The sequence below is a fragment of the Columba livia genome, chromosome 9 (genome assembly GCF_036013475.1).
Source record: "Columba livia isolate bColLiv1 breed racing homer chromosome 9, bColLiv1.pat.W.v2, whole genome shotgun sequence".
Classification (NCBI taxonomy): domain Eukaryota; kingdom Metazoa; phylum Chordata; class Aves; order Columbiformes; family Columbidae; genus Columba; species Columba livia.
Window position 1 is genome coordinate 14669062 of NC_088610.1, and position 19122 is coordinate 14688183.

At 40.2% G+C, this 19122-nt stretch overlaps 1 protein-coding gene across 3 annotated transcripts; it reads left to right on the forward strand.

Moving 5' to 3' along the window:
• Positions 1-1263: 1263 nt before the first annotated feature.
• On the forward strand, positions 1264-19122 carry LOC102098416 (phospholipid scramblase 1). 3 transcript variants are annotated; one of them, XM_021292137.2, is made up of 11 exons: positions 1264-1449; positions 2851-3046; positions 3569-3643; positions 10147-10178; positions 10951-11052; positions 13366-13535; positions 13961-14003; positions 15060-15280; positions 16086-16247; positions 17307-17468; positions 18676-19122. In XM_021292137.2, coding segments are annotated over exons 2-11 (1029 nt in total). In that variant the 5' UTR covers positions 1264-1449; positions 2851-3044; the 3' UTR covers positions 18736-19122. The 3 variants fall into 3 exon arrangements, with proteins under 3 accessions (XP_021147812.1, XP_064930020.1, XP_064930021.1); XM_065073948.1 differs by lacking the exons at positions 1264-1449; positions 2851-3046; positions 3569-3643 and adding an exon at positions 5188-5345; XM_065073949.1 differs by lacking the exons at positions 1264-1449; positions 2851-3046; positions 3569-3643; positions 10147-10178 and adding an exon at positions 5194-5345.

Consider the following 19122-nt stretch of genomic DNA (forward strand, 5'->3'; position numbering starts at 1 on the left):
TGTACGGTCTTTGCCAGCAAAACCTGTGCAGGGTAGAGCAGTCAACATTGCAATCTCTGGTACTTTTGAGATCTACCATTCCTGCTCTATTCACCAAAATGTTTCCGGTATTTAACATTCAGTTTCACTTTTGTTCCGTCATTCCCAGATGACAACACTGACTCCAGTTTACTCCATCCTGCCATATCCCTGCAGCAGTTTGCATGCAAAGGGATGGAAGGATTTGCCAAGCAGTGCTTGGACATCTGCATTGTATCAGAAACTGAAGGTCCTGGAGTCAGTCAGTACCTTTTCCATTCCTCTGCATGCACTGCTTGAGTGACACCAGCCTCTCGGAGCTGTGCACAAGGAAGGGATGGGAGATAGCAGAAAAAACTGTACCCCTTGGCTGGGGCTGCTCCCAGTGCAGCCCAGGAGCCTTTCTGCCTGCCACAGGCAGGGGAGCATATTTTTCTTTTTTTCCCCCTCTTCCTTCTTCCTCCTTCCCTTTTCTTTTTTTTCCTGGCACCACCCTCAGTTGTGCACCTCAAACCTAACATCCTATACCTTTTCTGTGTTTAAGGCAACAGCTACTCACGGCTAATCTTTCTCTGCATCTGCCAGGGCTGCTTGCTGTTCTGGATTTGCTTTCCAGGACACAAAAGCCAGAGAAGGGAGTTTCCATCTTCTGTGGGATGACGTGCACAGACACAAAAGGCAAACCTGCCAGTAATTGCTCTTATTTCCTGAAGCGTGCAAACAATGCCTTTATAGATGTTAAATGCAGTTACACACTGGTTGAGCTGCACAAAAGTTATTTTGTTTCTTGTGTACAGTTGTGAGTGAATTTCCTTATGTTCTATCACAAACACTGCACTGCCTGAGCACGAAGTGAAACAGAGCTGCTTAGGTGACATCAGGAAGAAGGTAGCTCCTTTTGTCAACAAAACTCCACACAGCAAATCAGGTTACTGAGACTTCTGTGTCAGAAGCTGGTGGAGGATTTGATCCTATTTCTGGTGTTGGATACCATGGGATCAGATGAGTTGCTAGAGATGGGGGATCAGAAACTGAAGCAGTAGTAATATACTGAATACATAGCCCATAAGCAACACACCTGGAAAATGGGGTCAGGAATCTACAAATGATGTTTCTTCTCAGTTAAACATGCTAAATCTAAAGAACAAATTATTATGAGCATAGTCTGTTTCTCACTTTTCTTGAAGCAATTCCAACTTCTCTTCCAAAGGTTTCAGGGGTTCCCCTGCGGCACTGATCAAATCTGTTCACTGGAGAAAATAAAAAGGTACTGAGCATTTCAGCTCACCGATCTAACAGAGAAGCACTGCCTGTCAGTCATAATACCAGCGATCATAGTCGGATAAGAAGTGGAGCATTATTTGATATGGCAAGGACTGGCAATTGACTGGCATTGTGTGAATCATGGCATCTTTTTTTCTGCCACCACAGGTGAATAGGTTTTTTTCCTACTGATAAAAGCCTCAAAGGAAGAGGAAGAGATACGGTGCTATCTGTGTTCATATTGATAAGATGAAGATATTCTCATGTAATAAATAACATTCATCCCTGTGTCAAAAGTCATGTTTGCTGGGCAAGAGAGTTTACATTTCTAGGTATAAACCTGAACTGAGTTAAATATAATTCTTTCATTTCTGTTAAAAAGGAGAGGTAGTATCAAATACTACCACGTATTTCTAATTTCCCAACCATGTCAAAATAATTCTATACCCATTTCTTAAAAGAATTATTACAGCCTACTTCTCACTGTCTGGTATTAATCCTCTTAGTGGACTCAATGCAGATGTGTGGAAAAATGCAAGTCAGCTTTAGATTAGATTCCTATGTACCTGAGGAAACTAGCAAAATAAAATCCCCAAATCCTTGTTATATCCGGTGTCCAGGTGAAATTCGGTGCACAACTATAAGAAGATTTTTTTGGTTTTGGAAAGTTTTATATTGAAATGCAGACATTATTTTGTGAGTTAGAAGAAAAAGGCTACAGTGTATATAAAGCTGTAAAGTGACCTGCACTTACTCATTTCTGTTTTCTTTATTAAGGATTCAAATTTAAGTCCCAGTCTTGGGATTAATGCACGCACAAATTACCATGATCATATTTGTGTAGTTTAGATGAAGCGCAGTTTACTTGGCAGAGGCATACATGGACCCTAACAGCTCCAGTATGGATTAGGTGACTGTATAGCAAAGGATGCAGAAGATTAGTTCACCAACACTGTATTCAGGACGTGAGCCAAGTTACTCCAAATGCTTTCTTTGCCAAACAATTCAGTATTTGTTTGTTCTTGTTCCTGTAACTGTGGAATTCACATGAATATGTTTTTTTGCCTGAGGTGGTGCCTTATAAGCAAGGTAAAATTGTTTCAAATAGAATTTATTTCCCTTTCAAGGTGGACATAGAGTTTGAATGTACGTATGTAACCAGGTATTCTGTGGCTAAAAATTAAAAATTAACTCTCACTAGAAGTATAATTACTCAAAAAGCCCAGTGTACTCCATGTCACAATTTAAACATTTATTGTACTGCTTGAATTTTGTGTGGCCCAAGTCTTTTTACAGATAGGTGGAAAAAAGACACTGGATGAGCATTATATTCTAAATTTGGAGATGGAAAAAATAAACATCAAAAGGAGAAATGCTAAGTAATCTTTAGAATTTTTTTTTTACATTTAGTGATCAGATACACAGTGTCCTTTCTGGCCTTCCACTCTATGAGAGGAATAAAAAGGCCCTAAAAGAGAAAAGAAAGGATTAAAGTGTTAGTTTTGGGTTGGATGTTTTCCTCACTGAAAAAGAGCAATACTACTTTTTTTTTTTTTTTTTCTCCCGTAGATATTAAACATGCTGATCTGTAAACAGCACGGACTTCAGTATCAGCAACATCATAACGTCATTCTTGTGAGGGCTTGACTTTGTTACAGGAAGGAGCTGGAGCCCAGCCGAGCTCTGTTCCTGGCACCCAGGCAAACACACAGCTCCAGCTCTGGGAGGCAGAGCTGGGAAAGCAGGGCTGCTGCCTGCCAGCAATGTAAGACTGCACACCGCATCAGTACTTCTCTTTTCTGCTGAATTTTATTAAAAGGTTGACTTTGCAGCAGTCCAGAAAAGTTGTTATAACTTTCCCAGATGTACACAAGTTTTCAAACAGCTAATATCTCGGCATCATGGGCCAGCTCCCTGATGATAGCAGGGAAGCTTTGCAATGCATGCAGCACACTAAGCGGCTCTTTCAGTGATGCAGTTTGGATGTTCTCATGGGATACAACACCAATTTGGGATTGTGGAGGACCTCTGCCATGCCACTCATCCAACCCCTCAGCCATTTGCCTGTTCATTTCATGCCGAGGCTGTTCTGAGTTATGTCTATGGATGTTCAAAAACCACATACTCATAGGGGCAATCTGTCAAACTTTCAGCCCTCAGCGTAGCTGAGAGCAATCCTACTCAGACTAAGGGCCAAGAAAACTGGGTTATCAGGTGGTAAGAGATGATAGCTGGGCTAGGATTTCCTACTGTTCTTTCCTGAGGACAAGGTAATTTTGTCTTTCAGGGTTATTGATTGGGGCTTCCCTGCACTCCTGGTATTCCTGCAGAAGCTGTTAGGACTGGTGTGGCCTTTCTTGCTGTAAGTCTCTAATTTAAGCTTTATAACTTCTGAACATCAAATTCTTCAGCTGTTACTTAAAGTTATATAACATGTGATCCAAGCTGAACTGCCGTTAATAAGCTGTCACAAAGGCTTTCAAAGCTGTGAGATCTGGTGAAGAGGTAACTCTATTTGTTGTGCTTTCTGGGCTGTGGACTTGTATTTTATGCCATCTGAAATACATTCCAGAATTATGTTACTTATTGGAGCCCCCTTGACACTGTGATCAATCGATTTTAAGAATTAGCTAGATAGTTCCTAATGCAGAAGGAGCAGACTGTCTTTTTCCCTTCTTATGAAAACATCATACATTTTTGTTTCTACGCATCTATCAAACAGGATCATCTTATTCATTGATAACTAGTACTTGTCTGGAAGCACTCCTAAGCCTGAAGGAGTAGGAAAGTATATAGAAAAAATAGCATACTGGCACCCTGGAGATGGAAATATCAAAAGTGCATTTTGCTATTATAGATCTATTATTTATATTCTTTGACAAAACACAACTGTTCTTTGCTTTGTTTTTATAATTCTGCTATCTTGAAAACAAGGCTTGCATATTGCATCTCATTAGGTTTTATTTACACCTGTACAAATTGTACATCTAAAAGTATCTATAGGCTTCTGAACAATGAATGACATGACTTTCAACTATATGAGCAGAAATTTAAAAGATTCTATTTTTCTGTTGTTTAAAAGCTCAGTTCATCATATTTGTTGAATGGTCTGGGAACCAAAAACATTGAGTAAACTAGCAAGAGAATTAAGTGTGATTTAAAATTTAGGAGAATATCTTGTTATTCCCTGTAAAGTGTTAGAAAAAAAAAATCTAGAACATAATTTGTTTTATGGCATCTAAAGATTAAAAATTCATGAATATGTAAATTACAATCCACAATAAAACTTCCTGTGAATCTTAACAGTGTCATTTAAAGAAATGTATTCGCAAGCCAATTCTTTGCAATGTGTTATACCAGTTTCTCTGTAACCTTGGAATGTTTTATGATGACCAAACATTGAGTAAATCTACAATGACCCAGCGCTGGGACACCAGGGGATACAACCAGGGCATCTGGCCCGGACTGGCCAAAGGAATATTTGATACCATATGAAATCATGCTCAGTATATAAACATGAGGAGTTGGTCAGGGAAGATGATCACTGCTCAGGGATGGGCTGGGCATTGGTCAGTAGGTGGTGAGCAATTGGACAGTGTATCACTTGTTTTGTATGTTCTTTTATTATTATTATTATTCTCCCTTTGCAATCCTATTAGACTGTCTTTATCTCAACCCACAAAAGCAAGCTGTTCAATGAGTTCCCAGTGTTTCACCCATGCGGTTCCTCTCCTGCCCCCAGCAGTGCCAGCACCACGGCCCGGAGAACGGCTGCCAGAACATCCGAGCCGTGTTTGCCGCTCCCATTCACAACCGTGGTCCCTTCCAGAAATCCAGCAGGCGCCCCCGAGCTGCCACGGAAGGCGGTGGCCGAGCTGCTCCGCCCGCCCAGCGCGGCCTCCCCCGGGGCGGCCCCGGGCAGTGCCCGCCCCGCGGTGCGGGGTGTTCCGCGGGGACGGGACGGGACCGCTGGGCGCTGCGGAGCGGAGCCGGGGTCGCAGTCGGTCCGGCGCCGCTGGAAGTGGGGTTCAGTGTGCGGGACGCCCTCTTGGCTTTGGGAACGGGTATTCTTTACAATATATGATTTCTTTATCGTATATGATTTCCTTTACGTGTTCGTGTTTTTTTTTTTTTTTTTTTTTTTTTTTTTTTCCCCTCGATCATAGGGCTGTGAAAACGACCTGACGATTAGAAGGACCACAGTTTTCCAATTTGGGACTGTGCATTAAGTTAGAAAATATCTCTCTTTAGCAACAGTTAGTTATTAGATGTGGGAAAGTAACTGGCTTGCAAAGACTGAAGCTGTCAGTGGAGACCCCCACTCGAGAGAGCTGACAGCAGCAGGCAGGGTTTGGGCAATCGTGGTCCTGTCACCCAGCCGTGAAGTGAGCAGTGGTAGAGACATGGCCTTGTCTCAGCAAGGCTTGATAACCAGAGAGTGCATTGTAGCTCTCAGACGTTGGACTCCCAGGTTTCAGTAGAGATCTCTGTGTGAGGGGAGAGGGTATCTTACTGAATGAGAACAAAGTACTTTTATGTCAACTTACAGCACATTTCATTCCTTCTCTGAAGGTTATTTTCTTAACTTTGGCAGAAAATAGACCATTTAATTATATGATGTTGATTATTTTTAAGTATACTGTTTCTCCACCAGTCAAGGTTAAGATCCAGTGGCTGAATAGGCTCATATCATGTGATAATGCAAAGAAATGCTAAAAAGCTAGCTAGGGTGAACTAATGCATGCCTCACAGCTAATTGGCTTTTAAAGTCTGTTTTTTGAAACATAAACCTTCTTGGAAAGGGTGTGACTTGGTTTTTAAATGGCACCATGTGATGTTTGTGCTTGAGGGTGTATGGTAATATGCTCTTGGCAGGGTTTTAGTGAGCTAGATAAGAAACTAAACTGTGATGTTTTTCTGCTAAAAAACGGAAGTTCTGGGGTTAACTGAATTAAGGCCTCTCTAAATCAGTTGCAGCACATCTACTGACGTGCATCAGAGTAAGGGAAATCTGGTTGTGTAATACACTTCTGAAAATGAGAAAGTGACTGAGAAGAAATACGGACATTCTGCCGTTCCTCAAAAAATAATAATCTGGGGATGTAGTTTCCTAACTCTTCTCTGAACTAGAATAGTTTTGTTCTGAATTCCTTCAGAACCATTATTTCCTCAATTTCCTTTCCAAAAGCGTTTGGATGTCCTTAAGTGCCTGGGATCAGAACTCCTGAAGAGGGGAAGACACTGTGCTTGGATTCCTGGATGCCTCTGAGGGTTGCTTCAATTTCAGTAACAATTTCAGAAAGTAAGGAGGAAGTGAGGGACCCGTTGGATATGTTGGTGCTAGGTGAGAGGGTTTAGACTATCGCAGCAATTGACTGCTGCTTGTAAGAGCACAGAGAAGATAGTCTGGGAACTCCTATGGATGAGGAGGAAGGCTGGCAATATGGGTAGTACAGCATATAGGGACAGCGGATGAAGTATAAAACTTCTTGATATGGGTTTCTTTTGTGAGCAGTACAGCAGACGAGGCGTGAGAGTCTGTTGTCAGCTTGCTAACCCACAGGTGAAGGAACCTTTAGCGTGGGGGCGTGTGTGCTGGTTCTTTTGCCTTTCATTTCCTCTGTATTGCAGTAGCTGAGGCCAGAAACCATGCTGCAGGGTTCACGTGTTTCTAGGAGAGGTGGCTGGCTCTGTGTAAGGCAGGCAGCCCTGCCTTTCCCACTGCCGGTGTCAGCCATGGAGGGGGAGCTCAGACCATCCAGAAACTATTTCATTAACAGTCATCCCTCATCACACAGACGCACCTTATTCCCCTGGTGCTTCCCTCCCCACAGCAAAATCGCTTCTGCTGTCCCTTGTGTAAAACTGAACCCAGGTATGTCCCCTCCTCCAGAGAAGAGAGGGTATTTCTTCCTTATCTGTACTCCCTTTGGGAGAGTGGACCAAGAACTATGAGTTACTATGGGAATCTGTCAGGAAAGTGATCAGGGGTTGTTACATGCAGGGACAGGAGTTGGACTGGATGATCCTTGTGGGTCCCTTCCAACTCAGGACATTCTATGATTCTAACTCATTGGGTTTCCCTGGCACAGGCTCCATTGCAGAGCCCTAACCCAAAATAGCCCGTGAGAATCAGGTGCTGGGAGCCAGAGCCTGGTCCAACCCCTCCTCTCACCCTTCTTGTGCTTCAGCTGGGGATTTTGGGGAATATTTAATTAGCAAATACCTCAGACAGTATAATAAAATGTGAAGGACCCTTATTATTCTAGCACAATTTAGGTTGGAAAGGATAACCCTGGGAGATCATCTGGTCCATTCCTCTGCTTAAAGCCAGGCTAAATTCAAATTTAGATCAGACTGCTTTTAAATGGGCCTTGTAAAGCTTTTTATAAGATGTACGCAAAGATATACAGCTGCTGCTTCTGGAACGCCATGGCTAGCTTATTCACTCCCATACAACTTATTCTCAATTTATGCTGTGAATTCAGGTTGCAGCATGTGGTCAGTGTAGCACAAGGCATTAATGCAGCTGCTGTTTTTGTTGAACTGAAATTAATTCAGTAATGGACTTCTTGCTGAAGCACTTCCTTTCGTTTTTCTTTAACTCTGTGAAATTTTAACTCCATTACAAAGAAATAGCATTCTCCCTGTTTTTGTATTAGTGGGAGCTAAACACAAATACCTTTACTTTTCCCTGCTATGTAAGTAACGTTTCAATGATTGTTCCCTATATTTATTTTAAAACTGTTACTAGAACTAATAACACCTAGCAGCATGTAAAGCCTCATTTTATTAAACTGAAATGAAAATGTAGGATTCAAATCATTGCTTTGTGTAACCCAAGCAGCTGGAACCAACACATTTCTAAGTGACTAGTCTGCCTATTGCTGCTGGTTTTGACTGAGGTATCACCAGGTAGGAATTTCGCCATGTGTAACAGCATGGCTGAACAATAGATTGTGCAATATAAAGGCTGATGAAAGTGAGTTTTTGTTCCTTGTTCCTTTGGTATTTCCAAATTTTTGGTTATTTCACAATCTTTATAAATTATTTACGTGAAAAGCAGCATATTACTGAGAATGTGTTAATCTTGGTGACTGAATTGGATGTAGTAGGAGTCTAAATTAAAAAAAAAAAATAGAAGAAAAAGAACAATATTAATAAAATAAATAATATTGACTAGCATCAGGTCTTATGAAATGGGAATTGAACTTTGTAAAATCTTTGTTGCTTTTCTAGCTATAAAACATCAATGTTTTCTAAATCCTAGTTGGCACAGAGGTGAATAGGTATGGTTGTAGGGAAAAAAAAAGATTCTGGGCTACTATAAAGCCTTTCTTTTAAATAAATGATATGAATCTGTCTCTGCTCTCTCTTTAGCAAAGGGTTCAGTTGTAATTCACAATAGTTCACTAAAGTTCAAGAAGCTGGAACATTTCACAGTATAGACTGAGAAACTGATCTTTGGTACTTTAAATAACATTTTTAATTAATTAATCATTTGTGCTACTTCCTACAAGCTGGTAGTTTTGTCAACATATTAATATGGTTTTGTATTAGCCTTGTCACTCTAGGTTATCAACTGGGAGAACAAGATTTAGTTATGTACTTTGAATGTTTTCTTTCAGATTTTTAAATTAGATGTAGAATTTTAAATTATTTCCTACTCTCTTTTAACCTGTGTTCATATGGGGACAAGAATCGATTTAAAACATGTAAAACAGGATGGTGGTTTTGTTAGTAAAGTAGAAGAAAAAATAATATTAAAGAATACCTTAAGACTTACTTATTAAACAAAGAGGATGTTGTGTGTGAGTTGGGAAGTGAACTAGATGACATGTCATCCCAGAACCACTAAACATCCTTCTGTGACATTAGCTTTTACACTGCGAGTGAAAAGCAGAAAGGAACTGGTTTCAGTTTCATTTCCAGTTTTGACCATCTTCATTGAACTGAACTAGTTGGAAGAACCGTAGCAGACGAAATACATTATTACTTTAACTTGAACTGTGTTCTTTTTAAAGAATAACTAGGTTTATTGTTTATTTTAAAGCTTTTGAGCCCCAAAAAGGAGCTCCTATACTATTCTTTATTATACTTGTGGATCTGGTGGCTCTTTTGGACCTCTGTCTTTAACAGAAGTCGCTGCCGTTGTCTTTCTTCTCGTATTACCCCAGAGACTGAAAGGTTCATCTCTCAAGGTTAATGCTGGCATTAGTAAATGTTCTTTCTGTTTTTAACTCCTTTTGGCAACCCTGGAAGAGCAGAAAGAAAAGCAGCTGGCCTTTTCACTCATGATACTCTGCTGTAGAAGCCCACTTACCTGTGCAATCCTACCCTTTATTAACATATGGAGACAAGAATTGGATATGTGCTATTTAGTAGTACCACTTCAGAAGTGGAATGGTGTAAAGAACTGAGGAGTGATTGCATGGCATCACAGCTGCTCCAGGATTTACAAAAGCAGGTTTTCTAGTCAACATCCATACACTAAACTAGTTGATCTGAAATTACTGCAGTAGTTACTCCATGTGAATTGGGTGATGTTTCCAAATGGCTGCACAGTGTAGTCCTGCACTGCCATGGAATACCAGCATATACTGATGCTTTCCTCTGAGTTGAGGATGATTTCAAGATCCTCAAAGCATAAATGCAGGCATAGATAGTTCAGATTGATATTGTGGTGGAGATATAGCCTAGAAGGATGCTGCGATATTTAAAGGTAGTTTGGCTTGTATTTATAATTCACCTTTTCCATACAGTCTAGGTAGGCAAGTATCTTTTATCAATAATAGATAACTCTGAGTAACTCTTGTGTGAAATTATATATTAAAAAACCCATGAAATAAAAATGTTGTTTTGCAGAACAATTATAAGCAGATCCACGGCAATGCAAGGTGAGTAAAATATAAACAAAATGTCACCTGTTGTTAATATCAATGATAACATGGGTCCTTCAGAGGTGCTCAAGCAATATTAGCTTAGTTATTAGTTTACCTTCTAATATTATGAAAGATATATAAATGTTTTAAATTGAAATTATTTATTTTTTAAAATTGAATCATTTAGAAAACATATAGCTTACATTTTCAGATCTTGATTTTAGAAGTTGAATAAAATAAATAAACTTGACTTCGAAGTTGTTTCTGCTTACAAACCGAACTTGGTAAATGTCATCCCTTTGAGTCTGCCAGTGAGGCATTAGTATAGTCCTAATTTGAAGAAATTGGGAGATAATGTTTTATATAGTGGAGTATGTTCTGTACAGGAGGACAGCCTGTCAGTTCCTTGGTAATTCTTTGAATTAAAGCCTACTTATAAATTAACAAAGGCACTTTTGCTTCAGACAGATAGTGAACTGACCTTGCTTGAGCAGGAGTAGGAACAGGTGATCTCAAGAGGTCCCTTCTAAGCAAAATGATTCAGTGTTTTTGTGACATCTTCATGACATAATGGGCAATACCTGCCTTTTTTCTGAACTCCCTTAAATTATAGTGATGTTTAATATTTTTAATAAATACAAGCTTGTTATACAGCTTTTGCTATACAGAAAACAGCTACTTAATTTTCTTTTATGTCTGCTCTGAAAAAGGAAGCAATTCTGGGGATCTTTCATGCTAGGGTAGGAGGAAATGAGCAATACTCAAAGCATATTTTCCATTCTTCCAGCACATAACCCTGCCCCAGCACCTGGATTTCCAAATATAAGCTATGCTCCAGGAAATCAAGTCCCTTACGGCTACCCGCAGCATGCACCTGGGAGTTACCAAGGTAGGTTGCCTGGCTACAGATCTACTATATAATTAGGAAATAATTATGGGAAGGATGAGGGCAACCATATCTGATTTACTTTTCTGCTGAAAAGTTGTCTTCCTTCCTTGGTGCTACATGTTAGTATGTGCTGAGCAGTACCAGTGGTGGTAGAAGTTAAAAATGTTGGCTGTTTCTCACTGTGGGGAGTTTGTTAGAGAGGTGTTACTGATGCAAAGCAATTAAAGTGTGGAAGCTTCTTGCTGATTATCAGATTTTTTTAATTAACATGTTCCTTCAGAATTGCACTTTTTTTTTTTTCTCTAGAAATCCTGAACTGGACAATTGTTTTCCTCTTGCAGTTCTGCTGGTCCATGTGTTCTGTTCCTGTTTCTTACTCTGTTGCTGTATTTTGCGTGTGGTTATACCTCATATTTTTACGCATTTAATTTTCTCCTCTATCTCATTTTCTGCTCCACATTCAAAATACAGCACTCATAAATAGCTTCTCATGTTCTACCTACGAACTGCTTTCTGAAAACCAAATCATAATAAGCAAGAGCTAACAATCAGGCTCAAAGCATAGGTTATAGATTAAATGTGAAATTTTCGCCTAAGTTACTGTGCTGTTCTAAGTTAAAGCTTGTGCAACATGTGGCAAAGCAGTCTGAGGCCTGTATGTACTGTGAGATTGAGCGAGGAATGGGCATGTGCTACCTGTGCGATGGAGGTCAGCAAAGCATTTTTCCTTTTGATTAATTGTATATGCACACGTACATGACAGCAGTAGATAGATTGTGTGCAAAGCCTGTGCTCAGACTTAAAAGTAATTTTGTGTTCCGTAAGGGTGGACCCTTCTCTGAGGTGAGTGATCCTATGAGCTTTAAGCCACAGATGTTTACATCACCTGAGATACTGTGCTGTTTATGGCTGCAGCGTGAGCTTTCACATGGTATAGTCCATGTTTTGTTATGTAGTGTGAAACATTGGTGCTGAACTGATTTTAGCTAAAAATAGGTCTGCAAATCAGCATCTCTTGAACTATTTGCCTTTGTACGGCTTTACAAAAATATTTTTTATGACTTCTGTGTTGTGCTTGCTTCTGAGTAAAATGTAAAATTCCTCTGTATCACACTGAAGGCCTTGTCTACCTACCAGGAAAGTATTAAATGAGAAAAAAAAAATAGTTCTTGTTCTGTAACAACTTTGGCAGCTTCAGCTACAAGGGCATAAACCATCTCTCTAGCAAAGACCACATTGCTGCAGGACCATACCCAGGCGAGGCAGCTGTGCACAGTCTGGGGACCTGGCGTGGGTTGTGAGCAGCATGACCGTAATGCTTGTGCCATCTGGTGGGAGGTTGAGCATTTAGACCCTGAAGTGCTTCATGAGAGCTTGTGTTTCCTACTGAGTGCTAACTGGAGAAGTTACTCCCACAAAATATGGAACTATTTCCTTCTTTGCTACACACCTCCTCCATGAAGGAGTTGTGGATTTCCTGTAATCCATTAAACAAATGGGAAAGTGCCATTTTTAGATCACAGTTAACTGGCTTGAAAACTGCAGATAAACAGCTAAAAGGACATTTCCTGTCACATAAGTAGAAGGTATAATTCCGGAAAAAAAAAAAAAGTCTTAAAATTCCTCATTTGTACTTTTCATGTGTTTAAAAGTATTATGTCTTAGAATCATTTTGGTTGGAAAAGACCTTTAAGATAATTGAATCCAACTGTTAACCTAACACTGCCAAGTCCACCTCTAAACCATGTCCCTAAGAACCTCATCTATGTGTCTTTTAAACATCTCCAGGGATGGTGACCCCAGCACTTCCCTGGGCAGCTTGTTCCAGTGCCTGACAACACCTGCAGTGAAGAAATTTTTCCCAATATCCAATCTAAACCTCCCCTGGCACAACTTGAGGCCACTTCCTCTCACCCTATTGCGTGCTAGTTGGGAAAGGAGACTGACACCTTCCATGCTACAACCTCCCTTCCAGGTAGTTGTAGAGAGTGATAAGGTCTCAATAAGGTCTTCTCTACTTGGAAATAACCTTCATTTATTTATTTCTAATTTTTGAATTGCCCATCTTCATTTGAATAAAATTTCTGCCGTATTCAAGAATGATGTATTTATTGTTTTTGTCTGGAGGGATTAGAACATCTCAATCCAGTGTAACTTCCCTCATAAAAGTTGTAGTATTCATAACTGAAATACACTGTAGGTGTAAGGATCTTCACAGTTCAAAATAGTGAATAAATTAGTCTTTCGAAGATCTAGGGGGCAATTATTTTCCAACATCCAAGTTTCCTAATTGCATCTCTCCTACCACCCTAGGTGTTGCAGGTGCAGAGAGCTATGGCTTCCAGGTTCCAGCCATGGGAGTCCCACCTGGACTTGCTGTTCCACCCATCCAGAACCAACCCTTTGTGAAGGAGGGGACAATCTGGATGCCTGTCCCACCTCCTCTCCCCAACTGCCCTCCTGGACTGGAATACCTCACACAGGTACTTGCACCCTTCAAATAAAAGCACCAGTGAAGAGCGGCTGATTTTAGCTGAGTTTCACACAGAGCTGAGCAGCAGCTGAGCTTCTGCTCTAAAATTTCTCAGGCTTTGTAGATGAGCTGACCCAAGTTCTGAAGGGAACACAGGTAGCTGAGCCCTGTGTGCTTGTAACCAGACAGGCTTAGGTGTAACTTCAGAAATCTGCCATGGTGCTCTGAAACACTATTCTGCTGAATTGACCTGGACAAGACAGGGGGGACGTGAGCTACTTCCATAGCTTTACCAGTAGATGACCTGCCTCTGGGCAATGTATTGATCCATAAATCTGCATTTTGAAATGAACCAGTAATGCTTTTTAAAACTACATTTCTCTTAGTTACAACTTCTTAACTATTTTTTCTGTTTAATTTTTCAACCACAAACAGATTGACCAGATATTAATTCATCAGCAAATTGAACTTCTTGAGAGTAAGTGAAAAGTATTTATAACAGAGAAATGTTTAAATCTCATAATCTCAAGGACAGTAAAATGTAGACTTTCTTTAACACTACATGTTTAAGGTGAATTGCTGCTTTTATCTTTCCTGCCCCTGTTCTCTGTCTCAGTTTCTGTAGAAGTTGTGCAGGAGAGGAAGGAGAAAATGGGGTGGCAGAGGATTTTAAGCAGATTCTGTATCTTAAGAGATACATAGCAATGTGACTGAATAATTTTAGGAGCTAGTTATAGCTGAAGTCATGCATTTCCCATGTTACTCATGCACATGATTTCTACTTGCCTCTCTACTTAAAGATCCTCTTTTCTGCCTTCTCTTACTCCATCTAATTCCACAGACTGGCATACAGCTCCGATCTTGTTTTCAGTCAATCCTGCTATTTCAGAGAACTGAACTTCTTTCATTCTGCTCCCCTCATTCCGTTCACTTTAGGAATATCAGTCATGTTATCAGTTTCTTTCAAACAGAAAAAATAAAATGGACCATCCATCTTGGCTGACACCTAATGCTGCTGCATTTTCTTTACATAATGCTTCAAATAGTACTTCCATTTGTTAGAGAAATTAATCAAAATTTCTGTCCTGGCTCTTGTTGTTTTCTATTTGTGCTGCTGTGAATCTTGACTGTGAGGCTTTATTTGTGGCCTTTTCATTCTGAACATATTTGTGCCCTCTAGAGCCCTTTTCTTGGTTTATCCCAAAATTCACAAGTTTCCTTAATTCTTATCCCTTCAGCTTTTCCCTGGGAATCTTCTGTGCTGCGTTATTGCTAATTCTGGTGCTTCCTCTGGCAGTGGGTGTCAGTGTCTGGTGGGACGGGACAGACGGACATCTCTGTGTCCTTTCCGCATTGCCATGTTTGTGGTGGCTTCTCTCTGACCTTCTCCATCAGGCTGCTCTTCTCTTTCCCCACCGCTTCCCTTCACCAGTAGCTTCTTCTGTCTCCCCAAATGGTAGCTTTAGGTTTAGCATCGTGACTTTTCTGACCAGATGCACGTCAGAAATTTAACAGTTCTGTTGCTGTTTTTCAGTTTTGACTGGCTTTGAAACAAACAACAAATACGAAATCAAGAATACTCTGGGGCAAAGGGTGTACTTTGCAGCAGAGGACACTGACTGCTGTACCAGGAATTGCTGTGGGCCATCACGACCCTTCACCCTCCGGATCATAGACAACCTGGGCCACGAGGTGATAACACTGCAGAGACCCCTCCGATGTTCTTCGTGCTGCTTTCCCTGCTGCTTACAGGAGGTAAGTTGCTCCCTCTCATCGTCTTCCTTCGGATGGGACGTGGTCCACATGTGCAGTTTTGAGATGGGGTTGCCTTGAGTCAGGAGGCGAGGTGAAACAAGTCAGGTTTGGTCTGTAAGTTGTGGGGAGAGAGTGATCTGTGGAATTTGTGCATGGAGTCTCCTTGGTCTGAGAAGAAGCCAGTGTGCTGCAACACTTACGATGATTGCTCTGACCACTTGTGATTACAGTAAGGAAAAATTTGATTCAGCAGCATGTCAGGGAACTCATGGCTAGTGCTGAAATCTGCACTGGCAGTGGTGTCAGAGTTGGGCAACAGTTTTCATGAAATAACAGCTAGAGGTTTCACTATACTGCTTTGAAAACTAGTGAAATTCAGCATATGAAATTATGAGATTTTTACTGTTAAAATAATTATGGGGAGATGCAACTTGTAAAGCCTCAAATCTGAGCCTACACAGAGCTCTTTCTGAGGTGTTTATAGTAGCTGCACCCTGTGATATCTTCACTGAACGCCTTTCAGGATGCTCACAGCCTTTCTTTCACTAAACTTTGATCTTTCTACTGTAGATATATAGATTGTGTACATATAGCCCTAGGAGCATCTTATTGTTTTCAGTGAAGGCAAAAGTTGCATATGAGGTCTGCAATTTGCCTGCAGATAACATTCACAGAAAACCCCATGCAGCTTCATGCGTTGGATAGCCAGAACGTGTGGAAAACTTGTGTTTTGTTTGTGTGCTAGTGTGGGTTTTGTCTAACAAGCATTAACATTCACATGAAGGTTTTTTTTTATCTTGTGAAGCTGGAAGTTCAGGCACCTCCAGGAACACCGGTTGGTTATGTCGTCCAGAACTGGCATCCCTGCCTGCCAAAATTTACCATTCAAAATGAGAAAAAAATGGATATACTGAAAATCATTGGCCCATGTGTTGTCTGCAGCTGTTGTGAGGACATTAATTTTGAGGTATGCAATGCTAAAAATTGCTTGTATCTTCTTTCAGATAGTAATTTGATAGTAGTCTGTTGCTCAACTTATTACCTGTCAACTGAACTGTAGTGTATATTAAGTAATTAGTACATAATCTTTAAATGCTAGTATAATCAATTAATTTCTGTAGATATCTAGGTTACTCTAGATAAGCCTGTCAAACTTCCAGGAATGACAGCTTAAAGCCATTCATCAGTGTTCAGCGAGACTGATTCCCTCTGGTTGTGCACAAATCTCTTAATTGAAATCTTTAGCTGCAAAAGCTTTTAGAATTTATTATGTTAGACCCTAACGAAAAAAACACTATTCTGAGATACATCAGGTATTTATTAAAATGACTTCCTATAAGCACTCATTTAATTATTTAATAATAATTCAATGACTAAGTAAATAAAGATAACTTACACCTAAAATATAGATTTGAATGACTGAAGAGTTCCAACTTTCACTTAAAAATAATAGTGATTAATGCATTATTATTTTCATACTCATGAAACAGTCAAAAAACTAGTCTACCATTTAATATTTAAAATGATGTTGCAAATAGTTGCTAACCCAAATTTAGTATCATTTTATTTTGAGGACCATTTTTTCACATGACCCTGAAGACGGGATCTAACTTCGGAAAACATAACGTTGACAAAGGGCTACTCTCTGCTTTGGAACAAAAGAATGTAATTTGTGTATTTTTCACTTGAGCAGTTCCTGATACATGGCAGGAGAAACTAATTCACTCTCTTGGCTAAAATACACCACTTCCAGCAGAGTGTATGTGTGCATGTGGTTGCTGTCTTCCAACACCATTAAAGCATTGAACTCTACAGTCAGTTTTAGAATTAAGTTCATGTCTGTGCTACTTAAGACTGACTTTGTGATAGTCAGGATTGCCTTTTGGTACAAACAGTTGGATTCAATGACTGCATTAATTCAGATAACACAATCTGAAGCTTTCAAATGGATCTATCATGAAAAGGATTTGGGAATGTTATGAATGATAGGTTTGATGTTGCTTTTTAAAATTTTGTGTTAAACTAGGTGAAGTCTGTGGATGAGACTGCTACTGTTGGGAGGATTTCTAAGCAGTGGACTGGCTTTGTGAGAGAAGCCTTTACAGATGCAGATAACTTTGGAATCACATTCCCAATGGACCTTGATGTAAAAATGAAAGCTGTCATGATTGGTGCTTGCTTCCTTATTGTAAGTCTGTTATTCACTAATACTTGAATATGAACTGACTTTTTTAAACTTCATGATCAAACTATGCTGGTAAAGGATTTGACTCTGAGCTCATTGAAGCAGGTGACAACTTGTGAACTTTCTACGCGTAAAACTAACCATGGAAGGCAAGAAAGAATTATTTCAGATAATAAGCTTATTCTAGACTACATGAAGCTCTTACTGTATTTAAGGACAGCTTCGTATGTGGTAGGACTGAGAAACCCTGTAAAGGGAAGACTCCTTACACACACCTCAGAAGAGGCAAGCATGTTCATGTGGAAGGTGAGACCAGAAAAGCACAGATCAGCAGTAGGCAAGAGACCCATCTGAAGCCAGAGCAGCCTGCTGAGCTGGTGACCTGGACAGATGAATGCTGCAGTCAGGTCCTATTGACTCTCCGTGGAACTATGTGAAGCCCTGAGCTGAGCAGGATTAAATGCTCTTAGAGGAATCATTGGCAATGGAAGGGACTTCTGGGGATGCAAAGCACATCTAACTCCATACAGGGTTTTTCAGCTGCCCTCTGTGCCATGTCAAATCCTGCAGCGCAGCTCACTTTGCTCTTTGAAAACAGTGTGCGATACACTCCGTTTCCACTTATCTGTGCAATTCAGCATCAGGGACCATTTCAAAAACTGCACTACTGCTGTGCTGGCAGGGCTGCAGAGCGGGAGGAAAGGGGCATGTGAAGCACCTTGAGTTTGGAACATTCTCACCAGCCTCTGACAGCCCAGGTTTTCCTTGGCTTGTATGTTCATGTGCAAGAAGTACACTGTTAGTGAGTGTGAGCAACCCAGGACTCCAGACACAGAAAACGGGGCTCCCAAGTGTGAACTAAAGATAGTGATCATTATGATGGACTCCAGTGTGAGGTCAAACTGAGGGGACTGAGTTGGGCTGAACAAAGCCAGGGCAGGAATCCTGAGTGAAGGAAGCATAGCTTCAGCTAGTGGTAATTTAAAGTTTCTGTGTACGTCTGTCACCACCTTTCTCTCTCTATGGGTGTCCTATTCTGAGAGACCCAGGTGATGGGGGGTGGAGAGGTGCCCCCACCTTCTTCTCATCTTTTGAGGAGGTTTCCAAGAGGAAGGTACTTTGAAAACCTTGCAGTGCAACCAAGAGATCTCTGAACTAAGAACTGCATTTAAGAAGTATTTGTTTTGTTTGCTTTTTGTTTCCTTCTTAGGACTTCATGTTTTTCGAGCATGCTGGTGATAAGAAACAGCGAGCAGGAGTTTGGCAATGAAATCTAGAACTTCTGTGTAGAAGGAAGAAGAACATATATCTCCCAGTTTTCCAGTGAATTGCAGAGCTCCTGTAAGAATGTGAGAAATGTACATCTTGTGCGTGTAGTTATATTTCTATAAACTAAAAGCTTTATGGTCTTTTTGTTTTTTAAACTGACGAAATAATTTGTTATATTCAAATAACCCATTGTACAGATCAATATTGTGATTTATACAAATATATATATCAACAATTTTTTGCAAGAAATTTACAACTCTGAAATAACTAATTACAGTTACTTTAATTCCTAAAGAAGAAGACTATTTCTATAGACTGTTTCTATATTCAATGTTAATATAAGCAGTGAGCCTAATAAAGAAATCCAGATCTTTTCCTGTGTATCCTT

What these genes read in the sequence shown, in the direction of transcription:
- LOC102098416 (XM_021292137.2), top strand. An exon ending in TGCACCTGGGAGTTACCAAG is followed by an intron (nt 11,053 to 13,365) that starts GTAGGTTGCCTG and finishes CTACCACCCTAG; the next exon opens with GTGTTGCAGGTGCAGAGAGC. An exon ending in TTGGTGCTTGCTTCCTTATT is followed by an intron (nt 17,469 to 18,675) that starts GTAAGTCTGTTA and finishes TTTCCTTCTTAG; the next exon opens with GACTTCATGTTTTTCGAGCA.